We start from the raw sequence: 26,075 nt of genomic DNA on the forward strand, positions 1-26,075 counted from the left end.
GTGAAGCACCGAGTCACAGGCAGACACAGGGAGACAGGTTCGGCCTTCGTCATTTCCACCGCAACACCCTTGTCATTTCAGGCCCAAAGCGAAGCAGAAACAAGACGCCACGTTCTACATGTTTCCCACCAGATTTCAGCTGTCAGTGGGGGGGCTTACTGTGCGTCGATGATCAGGAAGGATGGGCGAGACCTGTGAGTGTGCCTGCCTACGTTTAAGCCTTTGAGCTCAGGGGAGCTGCACAAACGACTTCAAGTACAGTTTCAATACGGCAGAATATTTGACAAATATCAACAAACAGAAACTTGCCATGAATTACATAGGACTTCAATCTAAAACTGTCTGAACGTGAACTAAATTTGGCTTAAAGAGAGGGAATTGATGTTAGCGTCGTGTTTATCTCCACTCTTATGGTGGGACTCTGCTGCCACCTAGTGTGCACTGAAAGAAAAGCCAGCAGTAACTAAACTATTGTTACAAAAAACAGCCATTAAGCACAGAAGGAAAATACGTCTGGCTCCAGAGGTCAAGCCCACATTAGCAGCAATTTGCGTTGAATCTAGGAGCTGCGACAGACTGAAGAACGCGGTCAGGTGCTTTAGCCCACACACTGTTTTGCTTCTCAGAACTCCTGGCTAAGACACACAATTGTCGCCTCCGCAGGCCCTGGACAATTACTCCCAGAGACGCTACAGAATGAGCAGGAGAGGCGCACAGAGCTGCCTTCCAGCGCCTGAGGCCCTCACAGCCCCCCCCCCCCACCGCTGTGCCCCCAGTTCAGCCCCAGGAGCGGTCGGATCTCGGCGCGGTTTCGCACGGACCTACCCCCGCGGAGTGCACCATGCACTTGGGCGCCCCTGTGGTCCCCGAGGAGTACATGATGAAGAGGGGGTGCGAGAAGGGCAGCTGCTCGAACTCCAGCTGGGGGTCCTGGTCCCCCTCCTTGCCCGTGGCCAGGAAGTCGTCCAGAAACACACTGGGGGAGGAAAGCACACCGAGCGACCCCGTGTGAAGAGCATTTCTCTCTTTCAAGAGGTCGTGGAGGAGATGTGCCCGGAGAAACGCCACCTATTCTAGTCGCTGAGCTTAATCGGCTAGATAGAGGATTTCACTCGGGTGGCCCAGCAAGGCTAGTAAAACCTTTTTAGTGGCCCAGATCATTATCATGCCTGGAGCACAGAAAACACCTGCCTCTTTCCAGGGAGACTTTGCAGAACTTTCTCAGAACCTACAGTGCTTCTAGAAAGTCTCCACACCCTTTCCACAGTAACACGTTTCGAGGCCTAACAGCCAGAAACCGCAATGCGTAGAACTGTGACCTTTATTTACATGCGGCACCACACGAGCTCCAGGTGAAAACCAGATGCTCACGCACTCTGAAAAGCCCTTACAAACGAGAAACCTAGGAAAATGGGGTTGGATATGTACACACACACACACACACACCTCGGCAACAGCAAGTGGAAATTTGCTGGGGTGAAACCAGGTGTCTCCCAAATCACACAAGGGATTCTCACGATTTCAGAATAAAACCAGCTGTTCCTGTACCTCTCCCCTGCTGGGCAGTGCAACTCAAAGTAAAGAGCCAGCAGCCATATCACCCTGCAACTCACAGCTGGCAGCCCCACTGGAGCTCAGCAGGGTGAGCCTGGTCAGTACCTGGAGGGGAGACCTCCTGGGAAGAACTAAGGCTGCTGCTGGAAGAGGTGTTAGTGGGGCCAGCAGGGGGCGCTCACCCTGCGGTCCATGTATAGTGACGGGGACACTGTACTGTAAACAGGTGCCGTCCTTCGGATGAGACGTAAAACCGAGGTCCTGACTCTCTGTGGTCATTAAAAATCCCAGGGCGTCTCTCGAAAAGAGTAGGGGTGTAACCCCGGTGCCCTGGCCAAATTTCCCATTGGCCCTTACCAACCATGGCCTCCTAATAATCCCCCTCTCTGAACTGGCTTCATCCCTCTGCTCTCCTCCCCACTGAGAGCTGGTGTGTGGGGAGCGTTCTATAATAAAGAGTCAACTGTGGGCAGCAAGGGGCTGTCAAAAGACCTCCTGGATAAAGCTGCAGAAGGCACAGAGCAGGAGATGGATATAAAATGATTGCAATATCCATTTCACCGCTGTAAAGACAGTATCAGTACTCAACAGCACGGTCTGCACAGGGAGGCTCTCCGGAGAAACCAGGACTCTCCCCAGCTCTCGTCCCCTACCTGTTGGGAATCCTGGATAGGTCTGTGTCCTGCTTGGAACGGACGTAAGGAATCACCACCACTTTCTTCAGGTCGGGAAGCCCTGAAAGACACCAGCGGAAGGATGAAAACCCCCCGTTTGGTTTCGATGACCACCGCGCTGGCAGTGTGGCTCCCCTGCCAGGTGTCCAGCGGGGGAGGAAACTCCTGAGGCCGGCGGGTCAGGTGAGCAGCAGGGACAGTCTCAGTCCAGCACGACCACGACTGGCGGCGCTGTCTCGGTCTTTTCAAACCCCCCAACCCCCCCCGCCGTTACAGGACACTGCAAGCTCTGTGTCGAGGTCTTCCAGCGTCTTACTTCCGCACTTTTAAGGAAAACCAAAAACACGTCTCTGAATTTTAGTGAGAGAAAAACACTACATTCCCTATTTACGCAACATAACCTGTAGAGGTCTGTACACAATATAATATGCAAAGGAACAAGGCATGGGTTTATTCCACACTGAAAAGAGAAGAAAGGAAACACAACGTTTCGGCTCTGGAGCCTTCTTCGTTTTTCTTCTCTTTTCAACCTGGAATAAACTTGTTCCTGTGCAGCCTACGCATGCTGACGCAGCGACCCACCTGAACCACAACATAATACCACAGCGTTTATATTTTCTGCAGCACTCTACGTATTTTGCCCTCTATTCTTGCACACTCAGGTCTCACGATGGGCCTAGAGTTCCCTCTCTTGGGCCATAATGAGGGGGTCTGATGGGCAGGTGTGACTGACACCACCTCAGTTCATCGCAAATGATGTCTTGAAAAGGCAAACGCAGCCAATACTGCCGCGTGCATCCTGGGGACACTCCCTGCACACCCCAAATCTCTTTCCATTACGTCGCTGACGGAAACCGCGACACGCCCCCCGCAGTTCCCCGGTGGTCTCCCCCATCGCCCCACCTTTCACGACGCTGCGCAGCTTCTCCATGTGGTCGTGGGTCTTGTTGTTGTAGACCACCTCGGCCACGGAGAAGATGAGTTTGGGCTGGATCTGGGAGAAGCGGTCCAGGACGCCCTGAGGGGGAAACGGAACCGGGACAGAGACTCGTCAGAACCGCCGGGCGTGTGAAACAATCTAAATCTAACAGAAACAATCTGAACATTTGGACTGAATCCAGGCGTGGTTCAGACGCCACTATAAATGTAACATTATATTATTTACAGAAAGAACAAGTAAGAAAAGCACCGTAATTTAATAACGAGGGTATGTTGTTTTAATGCCGTTACATTGACGTCTCAAAACATGTCACGGTCATTTTTCGCTTTTTCGTGATGTACCGCTTTTTACCGCTAGAGGGCAGTCAAAGCACACAAAACAAGATTCGGCTCTCTGCAAAAAAAGCCCTTCTGCCCCCTGGTTGTCGAGGAATCTCTCCTTGGCAGGGCTAGGTTTTTAATCACAGTGTGATTAAACCGATAATTCCTTTCGACCAAGGGAAACAAATTAGCTGGAGATTAATCTTAAAATTATGAATCGGACAGATAATATTCTTATCAAAGATACAAAATATCCTCTTCTGCCTCCTACTTCTTTGGAGGAAACGAAGTTGCAGTTACAGTCCTAATTCATAGCTGAAGAGCTTTCACACCTTATAGCTGAACAGTGACGGCAGAGATGCTGACCACTCATCTTCATTAAACAAAGAATTGCCTGTGAGGTCTCAATAAAAGCCCAACATTTAACAACCGAGTTTAGATTTTTTAATTTGCAAAAAGCCAGTAATTTGTTCTTTGCTATACACACCCAGTTTTGTATTTGCCATTTGTGTCTGGGTGCTGGGATAAGCTACCCAGCCATGTTGCTGAAGCCGATATTCCAGAGACGTATGGATCAGGCTGAACGGCTCTATTTGTTTACACCTGTTTTGAAGTTTTTCACATCTTGGCTCACAGCTAGGAGCCCTGCAATTAATGTTTTCACTTGTCGCAGGCGACACTGCCCCCTACTGGAGCTTCGGCGCTGATTGGAGGAGAGGCGCGCCCCTCACCTACCACCCCTCCCACCTGCAAGCACACCGCAGGCTGCAGGGGGCGCCCTGTCGCTGAGAGCCAGTCACATGCAGCTAGTGACACATCTTGGCTCACAGCTAGGAGCCCTGCAATTAATGTTTTCACTTGTCGCAGGCGACACTGCCCCCTACTGGAGCTTCGGCGCTGATTGGAGGAGAGTCACACTCGGCTAGTGACTTGACTCAGACTCGGAACCCAGCCTCCACGAGGGAAAGCATCTTCATCAGCTGAGTCATAAGGGAGAGGCCTCTTTTATCTAGGTTCTTGTTTTGCCAAGACCTTTAAACACCCGAACTACAGCTACCACATTTTCACATTAAAGGCGAAACTGCAACCGTAATTTTTTAACTTGGGGTTAGACAGATTCAGCATTGATGAGCGCATTTCAAACCCCAATGAAAGTAAAATATACACATTAACTCGTAAAACCTCCAATTTACACCACAAAATAGACTAAATTTCCAGGTACATACAGCACCACATTGCCGTCATTCAGAACAAGATTCAGAGATTCAGAAGGAGGTAACAAAACTTCCGGTGACGTGTTTCGGCCTAATTTCATTGTAAAGAAGCAGGCTTGTGAACACATCTCTTTTAATCCAATAGAAATATTGCTCGCGACGTCCAGAGCAAGAGGAAGGTTTTGCCGACAAATACTACTTCTTAACTCTGCATGCACATCACTTTGGGACATTTCTGCAGTGAAATGTCTGCTGCACAACCTGTACGTATTCGCTCGTCCATCACATCATATCAGTCGTTACAGGGACTAGTGAGCAGGAAGGGCCGCATGGCGTCACAGTTCGTGGGAACTCTCGCTCTTGTCCGTGGCGAAGACAGGAGTTTGCGGCATCAGTGGGGCAAACAGTCCTTTCACAAAGTTCACGATTTTGCGCTTAATTTGGAATTTGACCAATTTTGCGATGCCGTCAATGAATTTAGTTTTTGTTACCTTCACTCAATAACCACTCTGCGAAATCGGGACTGCAGTCCATTTCCACAGTCACACATACAGAACAGAAACACTTTCAATCAGTAGTGGTCTATGCGTCACAGGGGTTACCGCAGAGTCTAGCCCCACCCACACCTAACTTGTCCAACCCCCTGAACCCACAGGAGTGCTGAAAAATCCCGAAAGCTTTCCTGGGTTGTCCCCAGCTCGGTTTCATAAACAAGTCTGCTTCGTACTTACGTTCACCCCGAAGTCCGGGGACGTGGAGCTCCAGATGGCCCCTATACTCGCGGCGGCCAGCATGGCCTCCACAGCGTGGATCCCGTTGGGCAGGTACCCTGAAACAAGAAGGCACCCCTGAGCACGGGCACAGGGACGGAGAAGCCCCAGGACCAGCACCAGCGCGCTCCACACTTTTCCCTCACACACAACAGGGCACTAAAACAGAGGACTTTTCTTTTCTGATTCACAAAACTATTTCCTGCAAATTCTGGTGCTCTATACTGGAGACCCCCTATGCAGGCCAATCCTCCTCGAGTGGACAAAGGCGCCCTCCTGTGGCCCCATATTGACACTGCATATCCTTTGACTCCTGCAGACCTGCCGTGCACTGGCCAGAGTTCTTTAGCAAAGGTAGATATTTCTGGTTTCCCAAAGCTAAAAATACATGCAAGGTGAGACCACACACTCCCACACCTCAGGCTTTTGGTATCCAGTCTCAGCTATGGCAGCCCGCAATTCCCTCAAATCCACTTCACTGCAGAACTTCCACTCCTTAATCGTTTTAATGGGTAGTAACCAATATGGCAATTAACTTGCTGGGTGAATTAAAGCTCTTGCAAAAACGAGAGACCTGGAAAACCCACAAGCTCAGCAGGCCTCCCCTGCAACAAATCAGTCTCTACTTCTGGTTTTATTATTTTCTGATAATGAAACTCTTTACAGCTGGCGTGTCAGGAATGACTAAGAGCGAAATCTGGACTAAGTATGACTCAGAGATCATAGTTTTCATTTTGCCTGTCCGGGAGGCAGCAGCAAAAGCTGGGGTTTAGTATGTTTTGCACACAATCCAGCCATTGAATGCCACGGCCAGTCATCAGGAGCCTAGCATAGAGCCTCTTTATCTCCAGGTTCGAAGTGCTCCTAATGCTTCCTGAAGTGAGCCCATAACATACACCTTGATCTCAAAGAGCGACTGCTAGGCTTAGCTCAGCTGGCAGCTCTTATTTCAGAACAGTGCTGCTCTTACACCTGAGCAGGTAGGGAAGCAATAAAACAGAATACCAACCTTTATCAGGTTATGGAGTTTTAAACTGGAGAATGTTATGAAAAAGATATTGCTGCTCTGAAACCACTCCTCTGAGTCTCTTCAGTATAGACCATACTAGAATATCGTGAAGACTCCGAGAGGACCTCATTGCGAAATTCAAAATATGAACCAGATGACACAGGTGAGAACTAAAGGGAAATGCATTTAAAAATAAAGCAAGTCACATCGTTGATGACGTATGTATTGTTTAAAAAGATTTAAAAGAAAATCAACATAAATATTTCAAGATTTTCATTATTTTTCAGTCTCCCAGATTGTCTCACGTTTGATGTAGCCCTGCAATACTGATGGGAGTCTTGTCAGTTTTGCTAGAGCAGAATTGAGCACGAGACGCACAGCTTGCCCACCTGTCCCGGAGGGGCAGGGAGAAAATGGGTCACGCAGTTCAAGACTCGTACGGAGGAGCCTGACCGCGCAGATCGGGAACATGACCTTTCCAGGCCTCATGAAATAAGATTCATGTTCTCCCCGAGGTCCAGCCTGTCAGTAAGTAATACCAAGCCTGTACTGGGCTTCTTTCAACAGTGGTTCTGCTACAGCACTGGACCTGAACAGGAGGGTCTGAGGTTATATACTGCCAAAGCATCACCTACTGCTGGTCAGACGAACAATGTCTCTAGTCAAGAACATCCCTTATAAGATCTATGTCATAAAAACATTTCAAATTAAACTGATCGTGTAAAAACCTAAATACAGTTGATAAACCAAACCCACTGGACACAAGCTACCCAGCCTTGCAGTCAAAAGCAATACCCTGAAATTCCCCCCCAACTTACACCCCTCTGTTTCGGTAACTGAACCACTTGAATTTTGCACTGAACTCAAAATACTGCCCCCACCTGCATTTTGCTGTCTAAATGCTGGTTAAAATTAGAGCTGCTACCATGTTCCCGTCTCCAAGAATTGTGATGTCATTGGTTATGTCATTTTCTACGTCACTGTTATGTCATCTTTTATGTCATTTGTCATGTGAGTTGTCAAGTTAGCATTTCGTTGTACCCAGGTACAGATGACAACAGGGTGACGTACCTGGATCAATAAGCTGCTGAAGAGCCTCCCTTTCATTCGTGACCATTTCTAGATTCTCATCAAGTGGATTTAACTAAAGCCTAAACAGAACGCAAAATTGACACTGCGCGTGTTCTCCTGCATGTGCAGGTTTTTATTTTCCGTTCTGCTGTGGAGTGTCCCCGAGGTGTGTGAGCAACCACACCTCACACCCCCCACAAAAACACACACCTGCCCGCGTTCAGATCCTGCTCCCTGTTCCTGCTTGGCCTGGAGCCCTTTTTCTACTACTGCCGTCAACAGCGAAGCCGCGTGCCCACGTTGGGCTAGACAACCTTAACTCCTGACTTTGATTCGCTTATTTCACACGGAACAGACTCGCTCCTGTGCTCGTGCTGCGCTCTGGGACTCCCCAGCGCAATAACAAGTGGAGAGTTTCTTGAAGAAACGTAGACGCCTGCAGAAAATTTTAATGCAGATGAATGGGATGATTAGATCTATAAGGAACATTCTACCCTGTGGGACACCTCAGCACCAACATGATGCCATAGCGCCACTGTGAAATACCCAATAAGCACTATTTATTTATAGCCCATAAATAGCCAACAGGCATTGACGAACTCCGAAACAAAACAACCTCTGTTTCAACCTGGAGGGGTGTTTTCACCGTGACGGTAACCCCTTCACTTCGCAGGAAGTGCTATTTTGAGCACAAGCTACTCCCGCAGGACCAGTCCGCACATGTGGGGCCGAAGGAATTCGAGGGAATGGAAGCGCTAGAGGAAAACAAACCGATGTCTTGATTTTCAGGATCCTTATGAGCCCAAGTGATGGGGTGTAGCTGGTTTCGGTCGGCCGACATACAGGGTTGCCGGCATCCCCGCGTTTCCTTAACGCTAAACCTTCCAAACAGACGAAACCGATGAAAAAGGGACACGAGATTGATCGAAAAATGTCAGACTGGGCAAACCTCCCCCCCAGCAAATGATGTTTATGTTGACACGCCACATTCATCTTCTAGACAATATGGGGAAGCAATTAAAAAGGCAAACATGTTGCAATCCGGGCATGACTGGACTGTTCATTCTGAAGAAACCCGCTGGGCTGACTGTCAATGCCAGAGTCTGAATACCTGTATTTGGTCCAACACACACTGCAGTCTTATATCATTCTGTAACACCGAACACACCTTCTACAGAGATCTCCGATGTGTTATGAGAGGTTACAGTACGAGCCTAAAGGTGTCATGTAGTCATCTAGAAGGATGCTGTTTTCCTGCCTTCTGCTAACTACCCAAGCCGATATCAATGGCTGGTTGAGTCCTGGGTGCCCTGAGTACTTTGACCTAATTAATGTAAACTGACAAGTCGATCAATAAAAACATAAAAAGGAGGTCAAACAGGAAATGAACAGAGACACTGGAGGCGTGGGAGGCTTGTTGTGCAGTTGAAAGAACTGGAGTGCAACTGAATGAGCTGTATTTCAGATCAATCACACAAACCTGAGAACCCACTGAACAGTGACGTCAGTCAGGAGAGACACGGGATGGTTAAGTGAATCGCAGTGCATGCACTCTATAAATAACTCCAGATTTGCTGAACAACAAGGACAACACTGGTGCCGCTCAATGCATTCTATTATACTGAACTAAATATGGCTATTGTGCCAATACAGTGCAAACGTAACCGCAATCTCTAGGCACAAATTTCACTGTGCCATTACCGATGAAACCTCTTCCTTATTGGCGCAGGTTGCAGTTTAGCCTGTTTGGTCCACAATAAATCCCTCAGCTACAACAAAGCTGGGCAGTAAAAAGACGTGGAGGGCAGACCGTGTGTTCTAGGTGGTTTTATTTGAATGGCACCGGAAACATGCCTGAGGCAGAGCAAGACAGCATCAGTCCCTCGAGTGCAGTAGCAGGAGGGGTTCCTCTCCTGGTCCCTGGGCTCTGTTGACAGTCCGCCCCCACTCCTCTAATGCTCCAGCCAGGATTCCAGCCAGCACCAGCTGCTATTAATAGGCTCTGATCTCCAACTGCTAACACAAGCAGGCTAATCACAAAAGCAACCAAATCCCTTCAGTGGAACAGCCCACGGGGGCCAGTATGCTTCCCATTGCTGAATTTATTACCCCGGCTCATCAGGGCAAGTTACTGGGGAGAGCCTGTGTGTGCAGGGTGGGGGTCACAGCAGCAGAGATTGGGGCTTTGGGAAGACTGCCCTGTGTCTCAGAGAGCCCCCGAACAGGACACGCAGTGGCCACACAAGCATCACGGGTGGGAGTCTGGGTGTCAGACGCACTGGGACCACATGAAACGAAGGCACGGGGGCAAGGGGTGGGAGTGGGGGATTGTGGGACGCCGGCTACGCTCGGCTACGCCAGCCCCTCCAAATTCCAGAGAAGTGGGACACACCACTGCAGCCCAGCCTGCACCCAAATCATTCTTTTTTAACCCCTCTGCCAAGCACTGAGGATTCCAGTGAGCCCCCCAGGGTGCTGCTATTCTGACTAGACTCTGTCGGGAGCCGTCTGGTCCGGTCTGGGGCTTAGCCCAAGCCTGCAGGCATCGTTGGGCATCTTCAGCCCTGCATCCAGAGTGCCGGACTGACCCCCGACTGACCCTCGGCTGTGTCAGCCTGCATCTCCTCCAGATCTGCCCACAGGCAGCGGCAGGACAGCACTGATCTGGACTGGGAATGTATCTCGGCTGAAACACTGGATAAAACTGTTATTATGAGCCTGAATCCCCATTTCTTACAGACAACGGTTTCTAAAGAAGTACAACACTTATTGATCCAGTATGCCAATCGAGTACTGCAGAGATTCCCCATTAAGCAAATAAGAAGAAAGACTTACATGACACCTGGGTGATTTAAGCTTTGACCTCTTCTTGACCAACTCTAAAAACAAGTGCTCCACCTGTGACTGGTCTTCTGTAGCTGTAGTGATATTTTCAAAACCCAGGTCACAGATTACTGCCCAGAATGCTCAGGATATTTCAGGATATTACTAATGCAAACAGTCCTGTTTTCAAGCAGCATCTGTTTCATTTCCATCCGAACAGAACAGCATTACAGAACACAGGATTTCACACTGAAAACTTAGCAATGTTGTACAGTCGTAAGCAGTAAATTAACTTCGACTGACGCAGTTTTAACCCACTCATCAAATTTCTTTTAAACAATGCTATCTTGGCATTATTGGATCTTGTCCTGTTTTGACTATTTGTTTAAAGCATTTCAATATCCAGATCCTCTTGCAATGATGGTAGAAGTTTGAAATGCTGCTCTTGAGCTCAAATTGTACTTGTCAGAGCTGTCTGATCTTATGTGAGGGGCTTGTGGTAGGAAATAATGTGGTGGGAGCTGTGAGGCAGCGGCGCTGAATGGTCACGCCACTCTGTTTGGTTGAAAAGCAATGCGTACCAACAGATCAGACCTGTTCGGGTAGGTTACGAGATTCAGAGATGGACTGATAGGAACACAAGCCACGCATGAGGCTGTGTCACTGAGGCACTGCAAGTACGTATTTAAAAGCACCAACCAAAAAATGATTTCCTCCTTTCTCTGCCAAGCCATCAAGCTTTAAATGTGACCTAAAAGACCTCAGGCCAGTGATCTGAAAATTGTTTAGCAGAATGCCCTGTACAGATGGCAAGCTTAACATTCTGTTCAAAAAAAGCACTAGGTACAATACCCAATATCCCATTTTTCAGCTATTGTCTTCTGCCATCTGTGCTACAACGCCCAGAAAATCAAACTTCACAGGAAACATACCACAAAGATGCTCGCATACGTAGTGGAGTCACAGAACAGGATAAGCAGAAATGAGGCTCATTTCCAGTGCAAAATATGTGACCTAATTAAGGACACCTAATCAAGATTCAATAAATGGCGCTCGCAAAACAGGATTTTTAATCTACTGGCATCTGTAGAACACACAAGCGAGGCAGAGCTAGGATGGTGACTACCGCAGGCGCCTTGGCCTCAGTGCACCAGGGATTCTCTCATTCCAAAGAGGGCTGGGGAAGGGGGGGCGTGGCGCTCCCAGCCAATCAGGGAGCAGAGAAACCCTCCCAGGACAGAGGCTGCTGAAAGGCAGGCCTGTCGGAGCTGCTGAGGCAGGAGCACAAGCGCCCGGGCCACATCACTCTGAACTCCACACTGTCCACTGAGCAGACATCCCGGGAACTCGCTCTGTCCTCCTGATTCCCCCCCCCACTCAGTACTGCGTAACTGTGATACAGCTCCAGGGGTACAAATGACAGATTTCCCACGGCTGGCAAGGACTGAACTCTTCGACCAAGCAGACGACCACAGCAAGTCTGAATCCTCACACAGCCGCCCTAGGCCTTGAAGAATCCCTTACATAAAGGATTACAGGCCAAAAAAACACATGAGGACAGAGGAAATACAGTCACGTACGGTGAGACCGTGTCACGTTTAGCCCTCCAGTCTAAATCAAGCACTCTCTGCAGCCCAGCAGAAAGTCATGCTTTTCTTCTGTTCTCAGCTGCTGTCTTGGCCTTCCTCCAGCTTGAGCCATCACAGAGGTGTTGCACCTCCAGATGCCCTAGAACAGAGCTTATTTTCCATTCTTTGCTGGATACTATTATTATACATTGACTTCATTCTAATTGGACAGTGAGCAAAACTCCCACCCGCTGCTGGACGTCTGACTGTGTTGGAGGTGGTGATGGATCCCTGGATGAGGAGGAACCGGTGCTTCTCTATACTTAGACTTCAGAGCCCCTAACATCAGACCATTTCAAAGCCACGGGAAACGCTCGGAGCAGGAGTGTGCAATCCTACGTCAGGATTCTGACGGGACGTCCACAGGTGGTGAGGGTGGGCACCAACATATCCTCTACGCTGGCTCTAAACACTGGATCCCTCCAAGGATATGAACTTAGCCCTCTCCTCTACTCCTTATTTACCCATGATTGTGTCACCGGGCAGAACTCAAACTCCATCATTAAGTTCGCGGACGATACAACAGTCATCGGCCTGATCACAGATGGTGAGGAGTCTGAGTACAGGGAGGAGGCTGAAACCCTGGCAGCATGGTGCCAGGAGAACAACCTCTCTCTGAACATCAGTAAGACTAAGGAGATGATTGTGGATTATAGGAAACATCAGGGAGAAGGTCACACACCTATCTACATCAACGGGACTGCAGTGGAGAGGGTCAGCAGTTTTAAGTTCCTGGGAGTTAGCATCGCAGAGGACTTAACCTGGACCCACCACACCAACACCGTAGTCAAAATAGCACGGCAACGCCTGTTCTTTTTCCCAGGCTAAAGAAGTTCACCATGCCGTCACATTTCCAGGCCAGCTTCTACAGGTGCACTATTGAGAGCATCCTGAATTGCTGCATCGCTGCCTGGTATGGGAGCTGCTCCACCCGGGATCACAATGTACTGCAGAGGGTGGTGCAGTCAGCACAGCTCATTAGCACATCCACGTCCTAAACTGTTTTCTCTCCTACCGTCCGGTAAACGGTATCAAAGCATTCAGTCAGAGACCAATAAATTACAGAACAGCTTCTACCTCCAGGCAATAAGACTGCTAAACAGCCACGCTGCAGTCACCTTCAGCAAACATTCTAATGGTCTCTGTTAAGTGGTGAGGTTACATGGACATACAATGAGAACTGTGCTTGGCACACTGCATATTGCACTTTTTGGACATCACATATTGCATACACCCTGGATATGTAGCAGTTCTATTTATATTGAGTTTTTTATTCAATTTTTTATTGCACTATTATTATGTAACCTTATTCTGTAACTTTTAATTTTGTGATATTTATTTTTATTCCCACCCACCCCCACCCCCCGGTGAGCTTGCCGAACGACATTTCGTTGCCAGAAATTACTGCTGCACGCTGTACTGTACTCATTTGCCAAACTGCGTTATACCCATCCATCGCCAGGCAAGTGCAAGCCAATCTGTATTGTTGTGCATTTGATAAATAAACTTTGATTAATTGATTGATTGATTGACTGATTGGAGGGCCAGTGAAAGCCTGCAGACTCAGTGCCCTTCCTTAGGAACAGGACTGGGGATCCCTGGCTCGGAGACAGGAGCTGGATCAGAGATTGCGACATCAGGAAAAGTTGATCCGCGCCACTGTCTGGTCAGAGCATCAACGCGGACCACCGAACCTCCCCCATTTCATCGAGCACAAATACCCCCCCCTCCTGCCTTTCAGACGAGAGACACACAAGCACGGCGCCCCACCACCCCTCTGCCTTTCCAACGCGGACCCAGCACGCAAGAGTCCCAGACCTGCAAGCCCACTGAGGTTCGCAAATGTCAAGAGTTTCTGAGACAGAAAAACGATTCTTTGTACTGCCTCAGCATAAAGCGCCCATTGTCTCTCCACATGCCTCCAGTCCTGCATCGCGGACTGCGACTCCACTGAGCTTCCTCCACTGCAGCGCTCTTAAAAACAATGGATACATATAAAAGCCTGGGAACTCATCCGGAAGAGCTGTTGCCATCATGGAAAAACAGAAAGGGAAACGAGGAAGAAGACAAAACATGAGAGCAGAGGAACTAAAGTAACAACCAACGAAAGTGATCTGCAAGCCTGGAAGTGGGTTTTGGGATTTGGTTTGGCTCCGTGAAGGCCTTCCGACGACGCGTGGCACACGGAGTATGGGATTTGGGGATTTTAGGAGGAGGCTCACCCACGACCCGGTCCCCCGTCAGGATGCCCATCTTCCTCATGGCGGCGGCATACAGCGCCACATCCCGCCGCAGCTCCCCGAACGTCACCTTGGTGATCTCCTCCCGGGCCTCCGCTGCAAGAGACACACAGGGTCTCAACAGGAAACCCAGCAGGCGCAGAGGCGGCCAGACATAGGATGGACAGACAGACTACAGACTGACTCACTGAAGCAGGGACAGACAGACATTGATGCACAGACTGACAGTGGAACTGAAGGACAGATGGACAGACATGGACAGACAGGCTGACTGACGCACAATCTGATGGACATCACATCCCATCGGATGGACAGACAGGCTGACTGACGCACAATCTGATGGCATCACATCCCATTGGACAGACTACAGACTGCCTCACTGAAGCAGAGACGGACATTGAAGCACAGACTGACAGTGGAACTGATGGACAGACATGGACAGACAGGCTGACTGACCAATGCACAGATGGACAGACAGACGGGTGGACTGATGGACAAACAGACAGTCTGGTGGACAGCAATGACACTAGTGTGAGAAATGGCACTTGTTCTCCAGGAGCTCAAAATCCACAACTTGCTGCCTTGCAGAGGGGTGTGTTTTTAAAGGGGAACTGCATCACTATTTTTATATTTTGGAGTTAGAAAGAATCATTAAATGAGTTTAATGATTAAATGAGTGCATTTTTAAGCCACAATAAAAGTCAAATGTACACAGTAACTTGTAAATCCTCCAATTATATCACAAAATAGGCTCCAGGTATGAGCAGCACTGTGTTTTTCGATTCAGAGCATGGCAACAAAACTTCCTGTGAGGTGAAGCGGCCCCATTACGTTGTAAACAAGCAGGCTGGTGAATACATCTCTTTTAATCAAACAGAAATATCGCTGCAGAACCTGAATTTATTCACTTGTACATCACATTACATTAGTCATTATGGTGACTAGTGAGCAGGAAGGGCTGCATCACATCACAATTCATGGCAATTCGAATGCAAGACTGCGATAACATAGCTTCTCACGGTACTTTCAGGATTTTGCGCTTAATTTGAAACTTGTACATTTTTTCTATACCCTCAAGGAATTTATTTTGTTACCGAGATTTAATAAACAGTCTGGGAAACTGATACTGCAGCTCCCCTGTAAAGTGTAATAACTGACACTCCCATCTGCTTTCCACAGACCTGAACTCATCACATGTCTTCCCTAGAACGACATTTTTTTTTAAACTCAATATCCGATTAGAGTAGCAGAGAAAAAAATACCTGCAGCAGAAGATAATGCAGAACTATTAGGTTACAGACAACTGTGCTGATGCCTTCTGACATTCAAGGCTAAATCAGATTTTGTCTAGCTCCAGGAACATACGTTTCATTTAATATGGAGCTCCAGACACATTACATTACGTAGTCTAGATCTGGAAAGATATGTCCACAGCGCAGAGCTTTCACCCTATTTAAGGTGAAGAACCACATTAACTCTTTATTAAAATTGATTCAATTACATTTTGTTGTAATCATTGCTAATTATAGCATAGCTTTACTTAAAAGCCCAAAATCTGGGAAACATTGTATAACACATAGGAAGAACACAAATTATTTAGACACGTATAATTTTTCTCAGATCTGAAAAAAAGGCTAAATAAAACACATTTTATTCTGAAAATACACTACAGAGACAGAGGGGTTTACTTTATGTCATGCTATTCTGTTTCTTTTAGGTTGGTTTGATGCAAATATCCCATTGATATTTTTAGAACAACGGAGAATGGCAGGTGTATTTAAAAAGAACTAACAAAGTATCATTTAAACAAACGACAGTGATGTCACTGTGTGGAGCCTGAGGCGTGTCCATATTGCCACGTATTGTCATGTACTGTAGGCTGTGGGGCACAGAGGGTAGGGATTCACTCAGGAAACACTGTGTGAATTCCACACAGGCAAACCGGACAGGTCTGTAACATAATAATTCCATAAGGACAGACACTGGATACTGGACTGGAGATTCTCCAGGCTATTGCTAGAGAACACGTTTAACAGGTAAGAGCAGGTACTTATCGCTTGTTAATGGCAAGCATGGATTTAAGCTTGGCTTTGATTAAGATTTTTGGAAAAGCAAATATAATTTCTTCCCTTACTTCAGCCTCCACGGTCAAAGGCAATACTATAGTGTGTTTCCATAAAAATATGTTTGTTTTTTTCCCAGACACAGCACAGCAATTTGATTTCCTGCCAGTCTGCATTTCGTATAGCTCGGGGAAGCTCGCTCTCTGCGGAACAGGAAGGAAGTGTTTCAGTGGGGACGGTTTTAGGAGGCGCACGCTTACTTGCAGCATACAGAGCCACTTTGTCCTTGTCCTTGTGCTTCAAGAGGTTCTCAGCGTAGTTGAGCCGAGAGCCTCTGAACCACTCTGGAACATCAGAGATGCCCTTTGTCACGTCAACCACCTGCATAGATGACAAGCAGAGACAACAGAAGATGGTTATATAAAACACATATAAAGCACTTTTGACCTTACAAAAGACTGGAAAACATTATCCAAAACTTCACAGAGGATGTATTAGGTGTTAAAATACAGTTTCCTAAACATTCGTGTATTTTCTCCATTCCCATATTTAAACTATTAGCTTAGGGAACCTAACACCATTATTTAAAAGCTGCTCTCCAGGCACAGAGCCATTCATTGTAGGAATACACTTGTAGCTGAGAAATATAGGTCTTACTTCTAAAAACATAGGACATTTTTGCAAAGGAGAAGAATCATCTTTCTCGCTTGGTAGTTGAGCAGCAAATTAAATCCACTGTAACACTGGCACCTTCTCTAGCCTTCAATCTCCATCTACCCAGACTAACCAGATGTGTGTTTCAAAGTGCCTCCACTGCCATAAAAAACTCCCAATGAATTACTGGAATTAAGCAAATCTACATTACGACCATTTCACAATGTTCAAAATGACGGACAGACAGTAGCTCAGTCCACGTGATGTTCCTGGATTTTTTCAATAAAATATCCTGTCTACCGGGACAGCCAGTGACATGAAGGCAGTCACTGGATCTCAGGGTTTCGCTGTGATATTCCCACAGGCCCTGAGGAGTTCCACTCTCCAGATGAGCTGGCAGCGTGCAGGAATGTAATTTTTAGGGAAAGGGAAACATTACTGTAAGGGTGAAAAGGGGCATTTTTAGGATGAGTTTTTGTTTCGCATCTGCATCAGAACTAACGGATCCTTTTGAATCCGAATAAACTTCCCAGTTTTTCCTCCCACTTCAGCAGGAGGTGTACTCACCTCCTCGTACGTCTGCGAGCCGACGATCCCACAGAACTTCCACACCTCCGCCCAAAACTCCGGATAGCTCTGCACTGACCACTGGTACAGGTCGCTGTAGTTAGCTGGGGGAAAGACATTTCTCTTGAGAGGTATATATACCACGGTGAAAGACGAAAAATGCTGTGATGATGATCATAATAATAATAATTATTATTATTATATAATAACAACACTTATATAGCTCTTTTCTGGACACTCCACTCAAAGCGCTTTACAGGTAATAGGGATCCCCTCCAGCACCACCAGTGTGCAGCCCCACCTGGATGATGCGCCAGTCCGCTCCCCACACACCAGCTCTCAATGAGGAGGAGAGCAGAGTGATGAAGCCAGTTCAGAGATGGGGATTATTAGGAGGCCATGACTGGTAAAGGCCAGGGGGAAATTTGGCCAGGACACCGGGGTTACACCCCTACTCTTTTCGAGAAACACCCTGGGATTTTTAATGACCTCAGAGAGTCAGAACCTTGGTTTTACGTCTCATCTAAAGGTACGTTTTTAGGTAGGTGTACTTGCACTAAAAAGGGAGTAAAAATAGAAGTAATGTAGAGCACAGATGCACACAGCAATTACAGTAATCATGATTCGACTGCTGCTGTAATCTACTACCACTACCAAGATGGAGTGCCAGTTTGGTGTGCATATTGTGCACGCTGCTTTGAAGCTGAAGGAAGCCTGTGCTTTCAGACCAAAACACAACCTGCTGTACACATGTCCATGTAAATACGTGCACACCGGGCCAAGGTTCTGCTGTGAGTCCGATTCCAGTCTTCTCCATCCCCGCTGCGATCTGAGCCGCAGAGGGGCACTCGATTGCGTAAGAGGCCCAGACTGTGCCACTCATGTACGACCCCATCGGAGGGCGGAATCTGCTTCAGATTACCAGCCTGAAGTCGAGTGTTTCGTTTCACACAAACAGGAAATACATGAAGGCCACGGAGCTGAAAAAAACACATGCCACCGAGAGGAACCGTGTGCAGGGGATCCACGCGTGTCGCCCAAACGGAGGGTGCAAACTCCTGACAGCTGAGGCGCTTGTACACCGCGGAGCTGAATGGATTTGGGTTCTGTACTTTAAAAACGCAGAGGCCATTAAACATCCGCGCGTCAGCCCTGAGGGCTCAGTGGCAGTGCAACAGTGCTCCACAGGTGAAGACACAGGCTGCATGACATCACCTGCGTCCCGAAACAACGCCTCTGTGTCCGCACTCACCCAGACAGAGCCCGAAGTCCCGGTTCACCTGAGCCCTGAACCTGTCCATCTGCGTGTTCTTCTTGGAGTCCGGGTACCACAGCACCTTGGACTCCATGATCTCCTCGCTCACTCCCTCCGTGTCCTTGGACATAGCTGGAAAGCGCCTCAAGTCACTCCGGCAGACCCCGGACAGCCCCCGGTTTCATCGGGACTGAGGCTGCACTTCCTTGACAGCTTTGCAGTAAAACTGCTGTTGACAGTCCCTCCCTCCGAGAGCTCCGCCCTCCGCGCCCAGCGCGTATCCTTACCCACCGCGAAATAGACCCAGCGTGCTCCGTGCTACCTTAACTCTTCTGTAACGTCTGAGTCCCCGGTTTTAGAGGATAACGAGTACATCTTTATTTAATGCGCGTTAGGCTTAGTATGACAAAACACCGAAGTGTTAGAAGGCGTTAATGAGGTATGAACAGCAGTTTTACAACCTCGTATTAGGCTCACTGAGACTCCTAGACTGGCGCCCAGTGATGTGATGTCTTAGAGACATTTTAGAGGGTCACCAGATATATCAAAAACGTGTTACTGCAAGGACCTCTCTCAAACCTGGGAACAGTATTATATATAAGTATTATATTATAACAGATTAATTTACCTGAGGGTCCTGTGGTCTGGCCGTACAGTAATGAGTTGAAGGTTGCCATCTTACATACACAGCAGATAGACACACAGTAGAAAGCTGTGTTAATCTGTGCTGACTCTTGTGTGGTTAACAAAGCATGCGTCTTGTCAGTAAGCTCAGTACAGTTTGTTCCTGCAGAGCTGCACAGTGTCTCTAACATTGTACACTGTAGCAGAAACCAGTTGAAAACTATACACAGTCTAAACAGAAATATAGATAAAAAAGTCAGCAAGGCGCTGCATCTGCTGTAGGAGTTTCAGTTATCTGACACTTAAGGATTGCCTAATACTCTGGCGGTTGAGCTGTCCACCGCTGTCAGCACGTGTGAAGAATGACCACATCTTTTCCTTTCAACTTGCCTCTGTTGGAACATAAAAAAATAACTCCTTACACTTCTATAGCTCTTTTCTGGAGACTCCACTCAGAGCGCTTTACAGGTAATGGGGATCCCCTCCACCTCCACCAGTGTGCAGCCCCAGCTGGACGATGTGTTGGCAGCCAGAGTGCACCAGTATCAGTGGATAGTACCAGCTCTCAGTGGGGAGGAGAGCAGAGTGATGAAGCCAGTTCAGATATGGGGATTTTTAGGAGGCCATGATTGGTAAAGGCCAGGGGGAAATGGGGCCAGGACTCCAGGGTAACACCTCTATTCTTTTCGAGAAATGCCCTGGGATTTTTAATGACCACAGAGAGTCAGGACCTCGGTTTTACGTCTCATCTGAAGGACGGCGCCTTTTTACAGTATAGTGTCCTTGTTGGGGCATTAGGACCCACACAGACCGCAGGGTGAGCGCCCCCTACAGGTCTCACTAACATCTCTTCCAGCAGCTTTATCTTTCCCAGGTGGTCTCCCATCCAGGTGCTGGCCAGGCTCACACCTGCTGACCTCCAGTGGGCTGCCAGCTGGGATTTGGAAGGTGATGTAGCTGCTGGCTGTGATTGACTGGAGCTGCCATTACTGAACTGCTGATTGGAGTGCAATTGATTGGACTTTGGTATTGCTCTGAATTATACATCAGTAATGAGCAGTATTGAGGTGAATTGAACATGAGAATAACTGGAATCACTGTGAATGGGACATGTCAGTAAGTGATATAGTTGTGAATTATTTAAAGCAATAATAAAGAAAACAGTGTACTCCCAGCATTGAAGCGATTGGGAGAAGCTTCTGTATGGACAGAAAGTACAACTCTCTTCTTTACTGAACATTTAATCTTTGCACTGTGAGAAAGCTATCTTACAAACTTTTTAATAGACTGCAATAGCACAGTAATGCTACTGCACCACTTCAATGTATGTGTTGATCGGGTTTTTACCTTGTGTAATGCATTGTTCTAGTAAACATGATTTCAAAACGAGCTGTGCCTTTAAAAACTATAGAGCTGTGCAAGCTTGCCGTGTTTGCGTGGTCCTCGCCTGTACCACGGCGGAGTGATACTGCCTGGCAGCACGCCACACTCGGGCTGAGCTCTGATTGGTGCGGCGTGATGATGGTTCCACATCAGCCGAGGAACGCATAGTCCGCGGGCGTGACGGACCGCCGAGACCGAAAGCCAAACCGGCCAATCGGAGCCCAGTTGCCCACCAGCGCCCAGTCACTGAAAGGAGCGGAAAGGGGCGTGACCAATCAGAAGGCGAGAGCCTGACAGCCTTTAAAGAGGTGTGCCCAATCACAGTACAGATGCCACGGAGGACTTGGGTGCTTTTTTGTGTTCAATTTGCGGTGAATATAATATTACACCACGCGAGGTTTGATCAATTTAATGAGTTTTACTGGTTCATCTAAATCAGGAATGTTTCAAATTGTTTCAAAAGAGCTTCGTTGCCCTAGCAGGTTAATTACAGTGTTGCCAAAGTAGAAACACGCAATATTTACAGTAAAAAAAAACATTACTGGAAATTTACAGACGTCGCATAAAAAGTAATTGTTAGACAGGCTAACGGTCTGCTCTGAAGGATGTGAAAGGAGATCACAGACTGGTCTGCAGCTCTGTTGAGTTTCCTCCGCTAAAAGGAGCGGACGTTGTTCTGAATCAGGCAGGTGTGGGAATTTTGGGCTTAAACTAATTGTTTTAGGGATGAACAACTCTACACATTTTCAAACCACATACCAAATGCCTGGTGTTAAGGAACCCTCCTTTTTTCAATTTTCACTGGTTAATGAACTGATTGTGCCGCACTTCCATTTTCTTGAAGATGATCATACTGTCAAATTCAGATATTAAACAAAAGGTTAAAAAATGCCGATAAGGTCTCTGAAGTCCCATCTAAGCCAAATCAAAGTCTGATGCTCTGATGAAGAAATCCTCTCCTGCATGCAGCCAGCAGCCTGGGGTAACATTGTGAAAGCTCCCTCAGCTGACCATGAATTAATCAGTGCCAATATTAACCTCAGAGTGTCACCACAGATGTCTCCCAAAGAATTCGTCATGGTGTAATTGTGTTCTAAACTGAGTGGGTTGGACCACATATCTCTTGTTTTATAGGCTATCAGGATGTCTCCTTGAAAGAACAAATGTCCCTTTTGTCTTATAACTACTGTGCAAAGGTTTAGCGCCGATTTAATTCAGATATAGACAGATCGAGCTGTCATTCACTTCACATTTATTATGAGCAATTTATGTTCTCAGTGGTAAAAAAAAATTGTTGAGGGGTTCAAGTAGTGTAAGTTTGGGTTAAAATGAAGACATTGTGCAGACACCCAGAAACTTTCTTCAACACTCAGGGTACAGCTGGAACCTATGAGATTTTTCATCCTGTACTTCTGGTGCTACAGATTTTGTCTGTCACGCAATATTGCTGGTTTTTTATGTCTCAAGACATTGTTTAGCAAAGTGCACCCCTACTGGCTACCTAGAACAGAGGAAAGGACACAAACCATAGGCGGACAGTCACAGTGGCCTGGTTGCCAGTAGCTATGATTAAAAGATCTCATCCAGCTGTCTTGAAAGAAGCCAGGGTATCAGCTTCAGTAACATGGCTGGGCAGCTCGTTCCAGACTCCCACCCCCCTCTGTGTACAGTAGAGCCTCCTGTCCTGACTGGAGGACCTCACGCAGCTGTGTCTTGAAAGAAGCCAGGGTGTCAGCTTCAAAAACATGTCTGGGCAGCTCGTTCCAGACTCCCACCAAGCCTTTGTACAGCGCCATGGTACAGGAAAGCAGGTCTAAAAACAGTCCGCTTTTGGCACGACCAAGAGGGTTACCAAAACGAAGCTGTAGGTAAAACTGACAGGTGTCTCTGCCATGAAGCGGAAACCAATTGGAGCAAGTCTGCATGATAAATATTTAACGTGAGGCTCACAGAGCCTGGGTCCAGACTACTGTGAGGTGGCTATGTGCAGCCAGTCTGCACACTGCCAGCATTACGAAACAGCGAGCTCTGCATGTTCATTGGCTGGGTAACATTGACCCATTCTCATTCTCTTCACCTAAGTAATTCATTAGTGCCCCAGTGTGGGTAACATACCAGGCTCTTATCCTTGCTTAACCTTGTGAATCAATTACATAAATGTAGCACAGATAACCATAGGCCCTTTTTCTGGTCACTGATTCTTTGTACACTAAAAGCTCATCTTTCTTTTGAGCTGAAAGAGGCAGGGTGCTGCTTTTTTTGTGTAGTTTATGCAACTTAGCACTAAATTATTAACAGAACTGGAGAAAGAACAAGATTATTACCACTAGCAGCTTTTGCAAGGAAAGGCAAAGTACAAGTATTAATGATAAAATCTTAAAGTCCTTTTTATTCATCAATTTCAGCTGCTCAGGTTTTATTGTAAAATGGCACCTAGAAGAAATGTCTCACAACGCAAAACTCATAACACACTACAAATTGACAGCAGGCTTCAGGTACACGTCATAAAATCACAAAAGTACTGAAAAATATATAATACAAAAAATCATAACACAGTAGTACCATAAAAATAAATGTACAATAATCATTGGCTAGAACATCTCTTCAGAAACGTGTTCACATCAATATTTCACTGCTGCATATGATTGCATATGAACCCATTCGTGTGGGCAGTGGTGTGTATTGTAGATTCTGGAAAGAAGAACAAATCTACATCAGAGGATGCTGCCTGCAATTTGTGTTCCCATCATTGTGCTGCCTACCACACATCTGAGCTGCACATCTGCACAAGGGTGCACATCTGCTATTTTAACCATTGCATTGCAAAGACACTACATTGCATACCAAAAAACACATCAGCCTATGTACAGTAAAACAAGTCCAGTGCAGAAGGGAAAAAAAAAACAGGAGTCTTTAGTGTAACAGATAAAGGTTAATGTTTTGTGTTTTTTTTTCCTTTTACTCCAGTTCTTTAACCGATGCTAAGCCATAATTATAAATATACAAAGATGTACTGTGTCTAATAAAAAAACGCTTTACTCTTTAAAAAATACAAACAGAAGCAGAGTTAACCTCTCAAGAAGAGCTATCTTTTCTTTTTTTTAAAAAACCTTCAGCTGTGCCCCTCTATCTTCCCTCCCCCTTGAATAGGAGAAGACAATAGTTCAGTTAAATGGCTGGTGTGCTGATAATGCCAAGAGGCGTATAAGAAAACACACACACACACACACACACACACACACACAGGACGGGCCTAACACTGCACAGTGAAGACAGGGTCTCTGTGGACGGGATTGCGTAGGAGGAAAGCCTCTGACTCTTCCATGTGACGGTGCAGCCGTGCAGCTGGTGGAGGCGCAGATAAAACCCCAAGATGTGCAACAGCTGCATGTGGGATTGCTCTGAGAAGGAAACGCCTACTACTGGCCAGGTCTCCGAGACAGGGAGTCCTCTCCTCCAGAGACGATGTGGACGGACTTTGTGACCCCCTGCGGCGCTCAGGGCAGCCGAGCACACTGAAGCTGGCCCCTTTGTTAAGGGGACAGGGAGCCATATCTAACACCCAGAATGCACCCACCTCCTGGCCTGCCCTGCTACTGACTTCTGTGGCCAGCTTGCAGGACTGTACTGTGTTCATGGTCACTGTTTGACATTCCTTTTTATTAAAACAAAAGCAGCTGTAGAGAGAGAGAGAGAGAGAGAGAGAGAGAGAGAGAGAGAGAGTGTTGGTCCCATTCCTAGCTGCTTAAAAGACTCTTAGCACATTAATGATGAAAAAGGAATATGCGAGTGGCTGTTTACACACATTACAATCTGCACAAACCACTCGGTTTTAGATTCTATCATTCGCCTCCTCTTTAAAAACGACTGCAAAGTGACGGTGACGTTCAGCAGTTTTATCTCCAAGCTTCAAATTCTGTCTCTGTGCACAGTATGCAAGTACGCAGAAGGCTTTTACTTCCTGGTCCATTCTGAGCAGCATTTGATTCTTAAGTGCTATTTTTCCCCCCAGACTTTCTAAAGTTTTTTTTAAAGCAGTAAGTTAGTTGAGCACACACTGGGGCACAGCCTCGGGGTTCAAGATGTTTCGTGAGTTGAAAAATGAAACTATGCATCAGGCAGACACACTGCACATTGGCCACAAAACATTTAACATATGCCAGCGATGGACAGGAGATGCATGCGGTGTGTAAATATCAACTTGAATGAGCGTATGATCGTCCAATTCGCAGTCACACTCTTTTACAAAAATTAGAGAATCAGCAGGAAAGGTTATAGCCACGCCGAAATAAAACTGGACCAAAGCTCTTATCTCAACCTTCCAGTTAATTCCTGAACCATTCAACCAAATCAGGATTTCAGACACTGTATATTTTCCATTTCTTCTAAGATGTCAATTTGCTTCTGTTACGGGATGACACTAGTGACCTGTGCAACATTTTACAATTTTCTAAAGAAGCTCCTCAACAAGTCCTGGTAACCTGTGAACATAATAGCTTATATTGGATTCAAGAGCTGTCTGCACAAAATTAACTCTACCAACCACATAGGAAAAGACATTTTCCTGAAACGTACAATACTGTAGATGCATGCTGTCCATTCTCCATTTATAACACTACACGTAAAAAAAACCCCAACAAAACCGTATATAGATCCAGGCCTGAACTAAATCAAAACTTCAATCCAGCACCAGCTGGCCATTACAAACCCAACACTTCCTGGGTCCGCACAGTGAGAACGCTCCACCGGGCGGTGGGTTTGGATCTTGGAACTGAGAAGTGGACTGAAGTTCTGATTTACTCCTCGTCCAGGCCTCCTCAGGGGCTGATGCAGTATGGTGGAAGACAATGTCCTTTTTCTGACATGGTTACAAGCCCCCAGGAGCTATTGCTTGCAACAGCAGTTGCCATTAAGAGGTGTAATATGCAAAGGGCTTTAGTGACTCTGCTATGTTTTTCTCCCTGAGATCAACAGAAGTCTTCCAGCACAGCGACCAGACACCCCCTCCCCCCTCCCTCCCTCCCTCCCTCCCTCCATAGGCCCAGCCACGCTTTCCATTCAGCAGCTAACAAACCCTCTACTGGTCCGCGATATAGAAAAAATCCTGATATTGAAAGAGATATTCAGTATTGCTACAATGGAATGGTGACAGTTCCATCCAGATTGTTTGGCGTTTTTACTCAATATTGGTCAACAAAAGTAGACAGACTACGAGTGTCCTAAATCCAGTGTATGAGCACAGGGAAGCGTGCGCTATCCGCACGGAGCATCGAAGGAATTCGCGTC

General features: G+C 47.0%; 1 protein-coding gene across 1 annotated transcript in view; it reads right to left on the reverse strand.

Annotated features, from left to right (window-relative positions):
- The window catches only part of aacs (acetoacetyl-CoA synthetase), a 52,874-nt gene extending 33,819 nt beyond the window's left edge, over window positions 1-19,055 (reverse strand). Inside the window, exons 1-8 of the mRNA XM_088935650.1 lie at window positions 18,780-19,055; window positions 17,528-17,631; window positions 16,567-16,687; window positions 14,226-14,339; window positions 5,434-5,531; window positions 3,132-3,246; window positions 2,208-2,289; window positions 826-976 (exon numbers count right to left, since the gene is read on the reverse strand). Coding sequence (XP_088791776.1) covers window positions 826-976; window positions 2,208-2,289; window positions 3,132-3,246; window positions 5,434-5,531; window positions 14,226-14,339; window positions 16,567-16,687; window positions 17,528-17,631; window positions 18,780-18,912 — 918 coding nt within the window. The 5' untranslated portion in view covers window positions 18,913-19,055. The remainder of the gene's footprint in view (window positions 1-825; window positions 977-2,207; window positions 2,290-3,131; window positions 3,247-5,433; window positions 5,532-14,225; window positions 14,340-16,566; window positions 16,688-17,527; window positions 17,632-18,779) is intronic.
- Between the last annotated feature and the right edge of the window lie 7,020 nt (window positions 19,056-26,075).

This window comes from Atractosteus spatula, chromosome 17 (assembly GCF_055471065.1).
Source record: "Atractosteus spatula isolate fAtrSpa1 chromosome 17, fAtrSpa1.hap1, whole genome shotgun sequence".
Taxonomy (NCBI): Eukaryota; Metazoa; Chordata; class Actinopteri; order Semionotiformes; family Lepisosteidae; genus Atractosteus; species Atractosteus spatula.